This window comes from Anas platyrhynchos, chromosome 6 (assembly GCF_047663525.1).
Source record: "Anas platyrhynchos isolate ZD024472 breed Pekin duck chromosome 6, IASCAAS_PekinDuck_T2T, whole genome shotgun sequence".
In the NCBI taxonomy this organism is placed as follows: domain Eukaryota; kingdom Metazoa; phylum Chordata; class Aves; order Anseriformes; family Anatidae; genus Anas; species Anas platyrhynchos.
In genome coordinates, this window is record NC_092592.1 from 19,984,775 (window position 1) to 19,998,994 (window position 14,220).

General features: G+C 34.1%; 1 protein-coding gene across 9 annotated transcripts in view; it reads left to right on the forward strand.

Moving 5' to 3' along the window:
• Nucleotides 1-14,220, forward strand: part of PPP3CB (protein phosphatase 3 catalytic subunit beta) — a 51,580-nt gene that overhangs the window by 33,823 nt on the left and 3,537 nt on the right. For 2 of the 9 annotated variants that reach the window (XR_005266719.2, XR_005266718.2), the window contains exons 12-15: nucleotides 684-768; nucleotides 1,693-1,790; nucleotides 11,228-11,287; nucleotides 11,818-11,894. Coding sequence is in view for 7 of the 9 variants with exons in the window: in XM_038181431.2 (XP_038037359.1) it covers nucleotides 684-768; nucleotides 1,693-1,790; nucleotides 7,282-7,311; nucleotides 8,986-9,164 (392 nt within the window). In the remaining 2 variants the exon portion in view is untranslated. Of the gene's footprint in view, nucleotides 1-683; nucleotides 769-1,692; nucleotides 1,791-7,281; nucleotides 7,312-8,985; nucleotides 10,685-11,227; nucleotides 11,288-11,817; nucleotides 11,895-14,220 lie in introns of those variants that run through there. The other 7 variants (XM_038181431.2, XM_027460890.3, XM_072040185.1 and 4 more) reach the window with 4 other exon arrangements.

Here is a 14,220-nt window from a genome sequence, read left to right on the forward strand (position 1 = left end):
AATTTTGTCTTCACTTTTATCTATCACAAATGGTATTTCTCTGCTCTGTGGAATATGCAGTATTTACTCCATATCTTTGGTATTTGTAATTTCTGCAAGTGATGCAAACCTAAGATGATATATAGAACATAGAATTAGTTGGTAAGGGAGGTAACACTGCAATTCTTTGGCATTTTGTTTTGATTTTTAGTTCGTGCAGGTGTATGTTTTGGGAAGTTGACTTAAAAACCAGCAAATCAAAAACTGTTTTCTCATGGACAGCTGTGTAAGAATTAGCAACTTTTTTTTTTTGTGGCTTTAATATCTGGCTTCTGTATTGAGCTACATAGCTACGTCTTAATAAACACAGATGTCAGTGAATAATTTCATGCATAAAATTAGGCAGATGAATTATGATAGTTACTCTGTTGTAATGACAGTAATTTAGATGCTTGCTAGCTTTAGCAAATCATTGTGAACATCCTAAACTTTTTTTGTGTGTGTTTTGTGGACACAGAGGGTGATGATGGTTTTGGTGGTATTCTGAAGCCAGAATTTTATAATGTGGTGTTTTGTAAGTGTTTGGGTACTGCCCTCCTGTGAATAATACTGAATTTAAACAGTTGTATTGAATTTGATATGCTGTAAAATGGTGGCTTTGTAAATATCGATGAGCTTGAGACTCTCTCTTATTCCATTGAAAGTAGGTACAGCTGCAGCACGGAAAGAAATAATCAGAAACAAAATTCGTGCAATTGGCAAGATGGCAAGAGTCTTCTCTGTTCTCAGGTACTTGGGTGGTTTCTGCTTTCCTAAAACCCCTCTTAATCTGTATATTAGGAAAACAAATCTCTGTTCCACGGTAATAGATACCAAATGTTTTTCAAAGAGGTCACTGTGTGTCAGAATCTTACTTTGCATATCGATGCACCCCATTGATGTTGGTGTTTTTGTTAAAAAAATATTTTTAAGTTATTTTTGAGACATGCCCAGGCATTAACTGTAAGTGTTGGAAAAGCAACATACTGAAATCAAAGGTGTGAAGGAGAAGATCTGGGCTGGCTGGGAAAATTTCTGTCATAACTGAAAGTTCAGGACTTTGTTTGTGTTGTTTGTTGTTGTTGTTGTTTGGGGTGGGGGAAGGAGGAGGTTAGTTGCTGGTTTGGGACTCTCTTGTTTGTTTGCTTCCAGCTTTTAAAAATACCGTTTTCTCCTACTGATCTAGATTTAGAGATTTCATGATCACATTTACACAAAATAGAAGTAGTATGTTACAGTACGTGTATTGTGTGTGTGTGTGTAGCTTTCCACAGACTATAATTGTTCAGATAGGGATTATTTTTTTTGAAGTTGGTATCTCCTGAAGCACAGACACGTTCAGTGAAATTGTGGGTTGTTTTATGGCACTGAGTTATGCACAGTACCTCATGAGGCATTCAAAATTAATGGACCTGCATGCGAATAATTGCTTCTAAGTTATTTCAGAAGTAATCAGTGTTTATAACTCCTAGACAGGAAAGAATAGTATGGCATAGAAATATTTGTTGATGATTAAATTGAATTTGTTGTTGATTAAATTTGAATTCTTGTAAACCTTGGCATGGATAAAGGACAGCAAAAACAGGCTGTCCCTTTCCCAGTTCCTTATTTTGCTTTAATACAGGTTTCATGAGCAGGCACTTAAGTTTTTTGTACTGTTTTTTCTTACACCAGGGAGGAGAGTGAAAGTGTGCTGACACTCAAGGGTTTGACTCCCACTGGAATGTTACCTAGTGGAGTGTTGGCCGGAGGACGACAGACCCTGCAAAGTGGTAATGATGTTATGCAACTTGCTGTGCCTCAGATGGACTGGGGCACATCTCACTCTTTTGCTAACACTACACATAATGCATGCAGGGAGTTTCTTATGCTTTTCAGTTCTTGTCTTAGCGGCTGAAATAAGCATAGTGTTATGTGTTAATCAGGCAATGTGAAATGGATACTTAACCAGGGTATAAAACTAAAAGCAATTGAGTTCAGCCGTGTCAGGCCACATTTTTCAGACTTCAAGCTTCCGTAGTTTACAATTTTTCAGGTGATGCAGATGTCTCAGGTGGAGTGACCTTATAAATCTGATATTAAGGTATTTGGTTGTTAAAGATACAAGAATTACAATGTAATTTTGCATCCTTACTTGTCTGCTTTCCATTAAAATGATTTTATTATGTATTAGTATTTTCATTGACGATATCAAATTCTCACTGATACTAATCTTAACAAACAACTACAGGCTGCAGAGTTCCATATTACACTCCATTGATAGATTGAAATGTGCTACGTTTTGTACCCTGGTAATTAATGCCAAAGTTTGTTCTCTATGTTGTTTGTCAAATGTTCTATGTATAATTGACCTCCCTGAATTGTCCTTGTAACATGCTGTTTCCTTCCTCTGCAGATGTAGCTGCTTTCTTAGATCTGTCTGTCTCTCTCTAGGTATAGATGTATGTCTGTATAAGTGTTAAAATTAAACCACTATCCCAGACACTTGTCTGTCTCTTGATGTAGAAGCAATGTTGTAGCACCTTGTTTTTGAGGTTTGCTGCATTTGCTGCTGCACAATGTCTGTGCATTTTGAACAATAATGTACTTGAAAAGTATTCAGTAATTGTTATAAAATCAGTTGAGAATAAAGGGATTGAATTTAAAACTTGTAAATAAATCAAAATAAAAGGGTGTTATTAAGTGTGCATATATTTTTTGCATGAAAATAAAAAGAACTCTATACAAAATATACCTGTAATCTGGCTCATTGAATATTTTGTAAAAGGCTTTTCTTTTTTTTTTAGTTTGTTGAATCATTGGATCATATTTTTCACAAGGCCCATAAACAATTAGCTAGGCTTAGGAAGAACACTGTGAGATTGTACCAAATATATTACAAAATGAAGTCCAGGTTTCTGTTCACAGCGGTGGATAACTAAAATATATCCATCTGAAACTGGACTTCCTATCAGCAGCACTCAACATAAATTATTCAATGACAAAAGATATATCAAAAGATATTTTTATTTGCCAATCTTAGGTTTTAATAGAACGTATAAAAATGTCATATTTGACCAATTAATTTTATAGCAGTTGAAAGACTGTGATATATTGATGAGCTGAACACCATTTTTTCCAAGAGTTGCTGCTTTTCTCATTTTGGGATTTAGGATATTTACGTGTATACTTTTAAATTTTCTATGTAGTGTTTTTTTGTTTTTTAAACCCTTTCACTACATTTTCTATTAAACTATCAAAGCTGTTCTCTTATAGCTTTGAAACATGAATGTCACATTTTAAGTCATTTCTCAGTGGACATATAATGTCTGCAAGTAAGTTTATATGTCCAGTGTGTGTATGTGATTGTTTTGTGAATGTCTATAACAAGAAGTGATGTTTGTTTCCTAATTCATCCAACTTTTCCAAAAGCATATGTCCTAGTTTTAATTTTCATTGTTTAATAAGTTACTCTATATGCTTAAAAGAGTTTGTACTCCTCTCATTCATTTAAGAGATTTAAAACCATGTTGCATTGCAAATATTAGAGAGGATCAAACTGACTAGAAAATTTTTTTTAAATAAAACTTTGTACCATTATTGAAAATGTGGGTCATTTGGAAAGTATGCAAAATGCATTTTGGATTTTTGTGGGTGGTTTTTTTTTTTTACTAGAATTTTTAATGGCAATATTCCTTGAAGCATTACATTAATATACCTCATTTGTTTAATCATGTTGATTGTTCAAAATAACTCATGCTGTTAGTTCTCCTTAAATTGCAGTAACTTCTTTTTACCTATATGAATTCTACTGTCTCGTTTTTCAAAAAGAAGTTTTCAAATTTGCTATGCTCAACTGCAAAACTAAAAGTAAACCAAAAATAAAATAAAACTTCACTAATTGATACTTTACTAAGCCTTCACAATACCAGTGAATACATATTCGTGGCGAAATATGGTCACTGATAGCATAGTATGATTTAGCATAGTATGATTTTTGTATTACAAATTTTTAATTACTTCTTGAAGTATATTGTAGCGTGTTGATCAATATACTATCAATAACTTATCTCAAATCCCTAGATTTGGGAAAATAAATAATATTCATTGTCGTACTCTTTTTGCTTATCCTGTTTTATTCATGAAAAAATTCATGAAGATCTATGTGGGCTGTTTCCCAGTAAATCTCTAAGAAGCTGAGAAAGTTATAAGAAATTGGAGTGTATGTCTACATTCCTCTAGAGATCTGGGCGGAATTTTTTTTATCAGGCCAAAATATATGCAAACATTGCATATGTATTGCATTAATGGTGTCTTAGTTGCTCTGAATTGGATTATGTTCAGATCCAGCTTCATCTATTGGGGTAGTAAAATCTGAATTGGAATAGTATTTTATTTTGAAGCATCATAAGCACAATAAATTCTTAATGTCAATAACGTGTTTTGTGCTAAATCTTCGCATATACCAATACTGTTTCAAGAATTTGTTCAACCATGCCTGCTGTCTTTGGTAAGATAGAGGCCATTCTCACAGGAGTGAAGCTTGTTGGCATTGATGGGATGCAGAGAAGGGCACCAAAAATGTTAATCAAATACAACTGCTTTATGGGAGATGGTTGAACAGATTCTTACTGCAAAAGAAAGAATTCTGAGGGTAAAATAGAAATTCTAACTGCAGTGAAAACATTAAACAAAGACAATTTTGAAAATCAGTGTAAAACTACATCCTATAGGAGTCAATATCTGATTTTTTTTTTTTTTTTAGAAACACATGGGTATAATTTTTGAAAAACAATCAAAAATTATTTCTAGAGAGCTTTATTTTACTAGGATAAAAATACACTTTGAGAAATTATAGCCTTTGATATGTCTCTATAAACTCTGGATTTATGGTTTTGATTAATTACATTACTTACATTATAGAATCTCAAATGTTAATGACCACCCTTAAGTATCATTGCTTAGTGAACTATTAACTGAAATAGTCAACCTCTGTTTAAAACAACAAAACCACCCTAAAAAGCCTTATTCAGCACGTAAAAAGCCACAAGCCTAAATTTAAAATTTTAATACTTCCACAGAAATCAGTTTAATTACACAAATACTTTTTGATCAGAGTCATTGCTAATGTTACTGTTAGTCAGAGTGACAATGAGAATTTTTTTTTTGACTTTGTATCAGATCTGTCTCCTAAGTAAAACAGGGCGAGAGTTGGAGTTGAGAATGGAAATGCTTAAAATTTGCTGGGAAAGTGAGAATTTTCAGAATGAAGAGTTCAGGTTTATAAAATATATTAATATGATGCAGTATTTTTTCTAGATTTATGAGGATCTATCAAGGATATCATTTTAATTTAGAGGTACCTGCAAAAGAGAATCCAACAAAATTATATTCCAAATTGAGTTTTTACAGTGTGTTTTTTAAGTATTGTATTTTCCAGTCAGTTTGTTCTTTTATGTCAAGGTGGAAGTTATCTTTTCTTCAGTGCATTGTATATTCCAAGATATATTTTGGAGATAAGGTAGTGATAAAAGTAGAATGAATTAGGAGTAAATTTTAAAATCTGTATTATGAAGCTACATAATTTACAGAGATAAATTAGTATTCGTGATCTTTTCAGGAAAAGATTGAAAACAAAGACTTCACGGGTAACAGGAAATGGTGGAAAGAGGTGGTTTTTCTGATGTAGTTTTATATTTACATGGCAAATTGGTTATAGTATAAATATATGTATTTGGTAACTTTCTAAAATAATTATTTTTTACAAATTGAGAAAGCTTTTTCACTAATGTAAACATAAATAGTGATCTGTTCAAGTGGCTTTTTGATATAATTGGGATTCCCCTTGCCTCTTTAGATTTGCACAAGATTTTTTTATTTTTATTTTTTTTGGCAGCTGGGAATATGCAGTATGTAAAAATTAAAACACTGCATTACCCTTAACATATTCCATATTATTTTATTAGGAATTCAAGTTTTTTATTTTATTTTTTAGAGCATCTCAGTGGAAATGATAATTTGATGTAATAGGTTAAGGCAGAGTGTAGGCAGTTGATTATACATCTGCTGTGTCTGGTTTATGCTCAGTAGGAAACTAGAAGTACTAAGCTTTTAATTCACCTTAAAGAATTCTATTCTTCAGCACATACTAAGCACAAACCTACATTTAAAATCTTCTTCTTATTAAAATTTTCTTAATTTAGATAGTTTGCCTAACACTTGCTTGAATACTCCTTAATGATATCCGTTGTTATTAATCTGTATCAAGCACCACGCAAGTAGGTTTACAACTATGTATACAATTTTTTGTTAAAGAATATTACTTTATGAGATTAAGAGGCATGGTAAATAGTAGGGGAGGTAAAAAGTTGTTACCATTATTTAAATTTAGCTACTATTTAGATCTTAGTTATAAGTGGTTTATTTGTCTGGTCCAATAGAAGATGATTTTCCTATCCTAATAGCCTTACGTTATAGCTTTGACTTTAGATCTAAAACAATAAACAATGGAAAAATCTTACACCTACTACATTACAGCATTTGTCGTGGTTACTTAGTTCAAAAAACAGAGTAAACTAGGTTTTTATTCCTATCCACATGAAGTTATCCACCAAGACTGTTAAATCCAGAGCTCTTCCTGATCTAGACTTTGTTGTGGATTCAACTAAACAATTTATGAGGCTTTGTAAATATCACTTGCTAAATTTGTCTTTTATGGTTTGAATTTCACAGTTCAGTTCTCAGAGACACACATTTAAGCATAAAATATGGTGAGAAATTGAATGACTAGTTTAACCTCAGGGAGCTAGCCATAACAAGAAAAACATGTTATTAGAACACTGACAGTATTGTATTTATTGCATATTTCCTGGTAATTTAATGAAGCTCAGTAATATATTTTAATCGTCGGAAAGGGTAATCTCACAGATTTTCTTTTTAACCATACCACAACTTTAACATTAGTTGAGATTTTATGTTGCTGCCTTTAAAATACATATATATATATATTTTAGAAATGTGCATTTAAAACCATAAATGAAGTTCCAGTAATTAGTGTTTCTCTTGATATACTTTTAGTTGATAAATTGTAATAGTTAAAATGTAGGAGAAATTTCACTTTAAGATTAAAAACGACCCCCAAAACCTTAATTATAATTTTAAATAATTGTAATCTAATCTGGCGTAGCATACTATATTAAATTGATCATTGCCTTTTCTGCTATGCGATATTACACTCTTCATCTTTCTCATTCATTTTGCATGCATCTGCTCACTTCTGTACAGCCACTGTAGAGGCAATTGAGGCTGAAAAAGGTATGATCAGAGTCTTTGCCATTGGCAGAGATCTGTGGTGTCTGGGAGGGAATTCAAAAGTACTCTGTGTGGGTGTGTTTTACTTTCAACTTGCACAAGCAGAGATGAATCAACTGTATTGATTCATCCCTTTGACATGTAACATTCATTTCTGGCTTCAGGATGATGATTATCTTTTAATATTTTAGGGATATTCTTGGGGTTTGGGGTCTTTTGTTTGTTTTTACGAAATATGCAGTAGGTTTTTGTATAATAGCATGTTGTGATATGTGGTGTTGTCTTGAAATCGTTAAAATGATAGTGTTTAGTGTGTTTTTTTTCTGCATTCAACTGCAAGGGTTTGTTGGAGGGATGGGTTACCTGTTGAAGGAGGGTTGTTTATGCATGCTTTTTTTCATAAAATCTATTTTTAATGGCTTTGAACGTAATTTTTAAATACTTCCTCTAACTGTTCTGGTAGTGCAAGACATACAACTGTAATTTTTTCCCTATGGGTTTTGCACATAATTTGATGACCAAATTTATTTCCAGTATATAGGCTAACCTGCCAGTATAAGGCATATTAAATTCCATGGATTATCAGTGCTTCTGTGCTAAATAAGCTGTTGTATATACATCCTTTTTTAGCAGTGTTGAGTAAAATGCCATCAAATTATTTGGTATTCAAGTACTCAAATTCAGATTGTTGAAGTTTCTTCATAGACCCTTTAATTCCCTCTTGCTCTATATTCAATGAAGTGAATGACAAACAGCATAGCAATTGGGAGAGCTACCTTTGTGTGTATTCTGATTTGGTCACAAAGCACCATTTAATAACTGCATTGTTTGTTTTTTAATTAAGGAAGTCAGATGTCCAAAAATATAAACAAGGGCCATATTCTGTTCTCTCACACACGTGCAAGAGGTTCCGTTGTTGTGAGTGGAAAGCTGTACTTAAATCTCCAAAGAATTATTTCATCCCAAAGGCTTCAGTCTTACTATGTGGTCAACCATTTTCAGGTCTAAATTCAACTACAGACCTCATTCATTAAAATAATCAGTAGAAAAATAATGCCTATTTTCTATACGTATTTTAAATACATACGTATTTAAACAATTCCATTGTTTGAACAGAGTGCTAACCCAGTGATTGTGGTTGTGTCCATTTCCATCATCCACACGATTAGCACAGAATGTGATCCATATCCCGCAGTTTTGCCTGCATGAAAACTGCAGGATCAGGCCATCAACGTGTATGCAGGACATAAATCTCCTGGTACTTTTGTAACCCTTTGCTGCTTTGCCTCCACTGCACTTGCTGTGCTGCTTAGATCTTACTGACATTCCATTGAAGACAACGGGGATGTTAAAAGATGAGCCTGATGAACGTGGCAGCAGAAGCAATTGGTGCTTAGAGCTGGCCACACCAGGGACATGCAGAAGCAATCAAGTGGGCTTAAGCGCCTTGATTCCTACTTGCAGAATATTTGCCATACTTTGTTCTTTTTGTTATAAACCTAATGATAGCCATTGAACATATTAAGAGAGCAGATTAGCTTTTACCTAGTATAGATACAGAGCCACACATTTCTTTGGCTGATTTCTTACCTGTTTTTAAACATCATTTATTAGAAAAAGTATATGATTTCAACTTATTTTTCCATTACTGACATATCAAATTTGCATTTTGTTAAGCAATACGAGGATTCTCTCCGCAACATAAAATCTGCAGTTTTGAAGAAGCAAAAGGTTTGGATAGGATCAATGAGAGAATGCCACCAAGAAAAGATGCTCTTCAACAAGATGGTATTAATACTATAAACACAACAAATGCCAATGGAAACAATGGAACTGGCAACAACAATGCACAGTGACCACGTCAACTTCTGGTTTACTCACTTATGTCTTGCCTGAGAATTCCTAGATTACTGCTTTTTGATGTGACAACAGATGAAATAGCCAGGGGGATCAGCTGAAGTGACCACTTAGTAAGAGGTGGAAAACCATTTAACTTGATCCCGCTGAAGAAAAACCATCGTGCTTTTGAGACAACAGCCCCTCTCTTTACATGGTGACACGACCTCCTGGGAGCATGCTTCGTGGATTTACACACAGTCCATCGCTGGTTGCTGCATCTTCAGAAGAGATCTGAGGAGAGAATCGGGCTGTTATCACTAAAGCACATCTAGACTAGCATCTTACGCTTATTGTTGTCAACACTTTTAAGTTTACAAATGGGATTTTCTTTCAGTAGAGGTAGCTCGTTTGTTTGTTTGTTTTTTTAAATCAGACTTTCAAATACAACCCTAAGAGCTAACTATTTATTAATGGACATTGGTTTCATGAAATGTCTTTAAAACAATAGATTAGAAAGGTCTTAAAATATCTGAGGCTGCAAAAACTGTATTTTAAATAGAAAAAAAATGCCAAAAAAATCTCAGTTGGTCATTCTGTAAAATGCTGACCTCAGGTTTACTCCTTAGATGTTGCTAATTCTATATTGTATTCACTGTATTTTTTAGTTACAGCTTATCAGAAGATTTCTATGTAGGAATGTTTATTACTTGAACACAGATTTTAAAAAATATTTAATTTAGAAACATTTTTGCCCAGCTTTTTCAAGACTCTTCCCCATCTTGAATTTTAAAAAAAAATATTATATATACTAATTTTAAAAGTAAGAAAAATATGGAAGTGTTAATTTTAAGGTACTTTTAATTGAACTTTGTACATTGTTTAAGTAAATTTTGATTCATATCAAGTCTGTAAAGCTTGGCATTGTATTTTGTGTATGCATGTTTTCATTTTGCAAATATTTAATATATAGACCTATGATGTACATCTATAGGTTACGTAGATGTTATGGGTACTTTTACTTTATTGTGAGTATTACAGTTGCATAAATAGCTAGTAATCACTGGGCTGAATAGCTGCAAGCTTTTTATTATTTTTTAAGCTGCAAAGGAAATTGAAACTGTATTGGACATACTTTTTGTTCTAGGCAAAGCAGCGCGTAAGCAATTGCTCTGTTCAACTGCTAAGGCATTAGTGAAAGTGTAAACTTGAGACTGCATGTATTTTGATATCTACAGGACTGCTTGGTTAAAATAAAAATTGAAGCCCTGTGCTAATTTGTTCACAAATAATGGACTGTACTGATTGCCACTGTACTTTGTTACATATTTTGACATTTGCTACGTGTCCTTCTCATCCCCTGGAACACGACTTGAAACTTATGTCACTAGAGTTCATCTCCCTTTTTTTTTTGTTTGCCATGAAGTACGATCTGTACATACCCCTGTCTAAGTTGAAAATTTTATGCATGTTCTGAACTATTGAAGTATTTTATAAACAGTAGCACACAATAAATTTTGTGCATGGGCTGCGGCTCTTATCATTGTGTATTGGTTTTATTTGGCATATTTAGGTCTAATCTGACTCTGACTCTGAAAATTGTTTTGAAATGAAATACTGTTCAAAACTTAAGCTATTGAAAATATAGCCTAGGAGGTGAGATTTAGCTTGCAAAGAACTAGTTTACCATAAATGCTATTTAATTAAAGTGTTACTCCTGATTTTTTTTTCTTTTTGAGTTCTTTCTCATATACTAAGCACCTGAACATTTTCTGTGTGCTAGACCAGACATCCATTGTTAGTTTGTACAGAGATGTAAGAACAGTGTTAGTTGTTTATAGAGAGGCTGTGAAGCACAGCCACATCTTGTATGTTGCTTTGACTTAGTGTTCAAGACACTAGTGAAGTGTGTTTGGACTGCTTTGGGGAGGGCTGTTTTGACAGTCAGCACAGTTATCTGATCTAGTCTTCTTGGTATATTGTCTTTGAAGTATGTAGGGCAAGCTGCTGAACAGGATGAGAATGAAGGTGAAAAAAATGTGACACTAGTGGGATTTTAATGTCTGATTTTACTTTATTGCAGATGTGTTCTGATTGGAAACTATTCTCAAAGTTTGTGTGCAGAAGATCAAGTCAAAAAATGGTAAGTTGTTTTTTTATGAAACAACCTCCATACTACTGAGCTGTATGGTCTGTGTGTGATGTTGTGATAGAGCAGACCAAACGCGAGCTACTGATGGCAAACATTATGATGGTACCTTCCTCCTTATAAGCACTAATGAAAACGTCTCAGCCTCACAAGACAGTATATCCATGATCTGATACTCAGATCTTAGTTCCCGTTACTATTCTGACTAGCTGGAATTGTGTACTCAGAAAAAATACAAATTCAGTCTGCGTGTGGAGCTCGCAGTGGTTGGAGAGAACAGCTTCTTGTCCAGCAGTCAGTGCTCTGATTCTCCAACAACAATCAGTTGTATGAGTAGTTGTTGCCAGGTATGAAGGCAGAGGTGCAGTAGAGGAAAATTTCTGGGCAATTTTTTTCAGCCTCTTCTCCTGCTGTGTACTTTTCATGTTGCCCTTTAAGCAAGCCCTCAGGTGACAGGATTGTGTCTGTGGACTTCCTCTGTTTAGGAAGCAAGTACTCATTTTTTGCTACTGTGTTTCTGAAAGGTGGAGCCTGCAGCTGTCTCTAATTCTTGTATTGTTGACGAGAAAAAAAAAAAAAGTATCCTCCCTCCCAGAAAACCGTAAGTAGTTTTGCTTTGTATGTTTTCTGCTTTCAGTGTTTTAAGTGGGGGGAAGGCTGTATGTCACCTGACTGTTCTTGGGTAGGAAGAGCAGAACGCTTGGAAGATAGCTTTGTGAGCTGAAGGATGCAAGCAGCAAAGTATGGCTGGTTCCTGGCTCGAGCTGGAGCAGTCACTGCTTTCCTGCTCCACTGCATGGGGCTCAGTGGGCACCCCCGGAGGGCCCAGGGACCTGGCCACGTCCTGCCCTGAGCTGCTGAATCTCAACAGCACCTGTAGTGCTGCGACATGCAATGAGAATTCACAGATGGCTGGGGATTGGGGGAGGTGTTCCGGCTGCTCTGAGAAATCTGAATGCATTTTAGTGAAACTGAAAAGCAGGCCTGAAAGTACAGAATGTGTTTGAGTGTGGTGTTCTGGGGTCATGCTAAAACAGGACTTGGTACTGTCGAGAAGCTTGCTGCCACCTGGTGAGCCAAATAGGGAAGATCAGCCTAATTTACATGTTCTGCTTGCATTTAGTTAAATGGTGAACATAACCTCATCATCTGAAATTACCTAGTGTTATATAATAGTTTTCCTTTCAAAGATAATTAAATTCCAAATTGTGAAATTGAAAAACTTAATTGTGAAGAAGATTGGTCTTTTTAGCAAAAAGACAAGTGTTTGGGATGGGGATGTTTTTTTCTTTGAGGTAGAATCCTGGTTTGAGTCTGAACAGTTTTTAACAGGCATAGTCTCATAAATGGCTTTCTTTTTTCTAATGTTTAATCTTGAAACACCATTATGTTAGTTATATGTAAAAATTAGGCTGTTTCAGAGGCAGGATAGATAGTATTCTTCCTAATATTGTTCATTCTTCTCTTGCATCGCTTCATTCAATTTTTATTACCCATTTAATAATTCTTTATTAGTAGCATGTAAGGAAAATAACTTTTTGCCATAAAACATGTGAATGACATTAGGACATAGAAGTCTCTTCATCTGTTCATTTTCTTGTAGTGACAGCATGTATGATACAGATTGAATCAACATTCTGCTTTGCATGACAAATGCGTGGGGATATTTGAGTTGCATGAAAAGATGCAGGTGCATTAATACACTTTAATTATTAAATTCAAAGTTTCTTCACATGTAAGGAAGTTTGCTCAAGATTAAAGAAACAAGAACCAAACCTCATGAGAGTCTTGGTTATGCTTGGAAGCCTATTGACATATAATTATATATAAACATATATATAAATTATATATATAAATTATATATATATATATATATAAAAACGTGTCTCTGTGTGTATATATATATACACTTGTATCTCACTGTGGATACTTGCACCAGTGATGACAAAAGTAATACGCAGTGGAATGTCCTTTAGTCTCCCCAAATCAACTTATCTGCGTCATTCACATTTGGATTATTTAGCTTTGATCTGACTCAGAAATTTTAAATTGGACTGTGTTTCTAAGTATAATATCAGAGAACACAGCTGTAGAGTGTTTTATATAAGTGAAGTACTTGAGTCTTTTTTTATAGTAGACTTGGTATCTGCCATTGTTTTGCAAAAACTTTTATGTACTTGGTGTGCATGAGTGAAAGGTTTTCCCTATTAGAATAAACCCTACTCTTGCTAGCTAATTCTGTTTGAGGACCAACAAAAATAGAGCTATGCTGTTTATGTGAAGTTTCTATGTATATATATATATGTGTATATATATATATATATGTATATATATATATATATTTATTTGTTTTACTTGATAAAGCATTGCTTAGAAATGTTAGGAAATACATTGTTAGCTGCTGGACTTCACAGCTGCCTGGGGACAGATTTGCTGTGGTTTTCGAAAAAACAAATGTACTGTCAAAGCTGTTTGTTTTTTTAATGCTATGAAACCATCCACATAGTCAATTGTATCATCTATGTTGCTGTCACTTCCAGTTTGAATTTACACATGTTCTGTAGTGTTAGCATCTACTTACAGCAAATTACTGGACAATGAACAAAGAGCATAACCGACTCCTTTACAAGGTGATTCTTCAAAATTAGGTTAGATTTTATTTTTTTTTCTGCCTTAATCACAATCATAACTAACTGCTAAACATAATTAACTTAAGAACTTAAATAGGGGGGTACAGTCAAATTCTGCTTAGGTACTTAAACAGTTAGTGTAATGTGACTTAAACTGAGCACTTGTGTTTTAGTATTAGCATGGAAGGACTTCAAAGAGGGCTTTTGTTAGAGAACCTGGCTGGGTTTTTGTAAAATGTTTTACGTCATCGCCTCAGGCTTTTTTGTAATCCATGGTTAGTTCAGCAGTTAAATTTA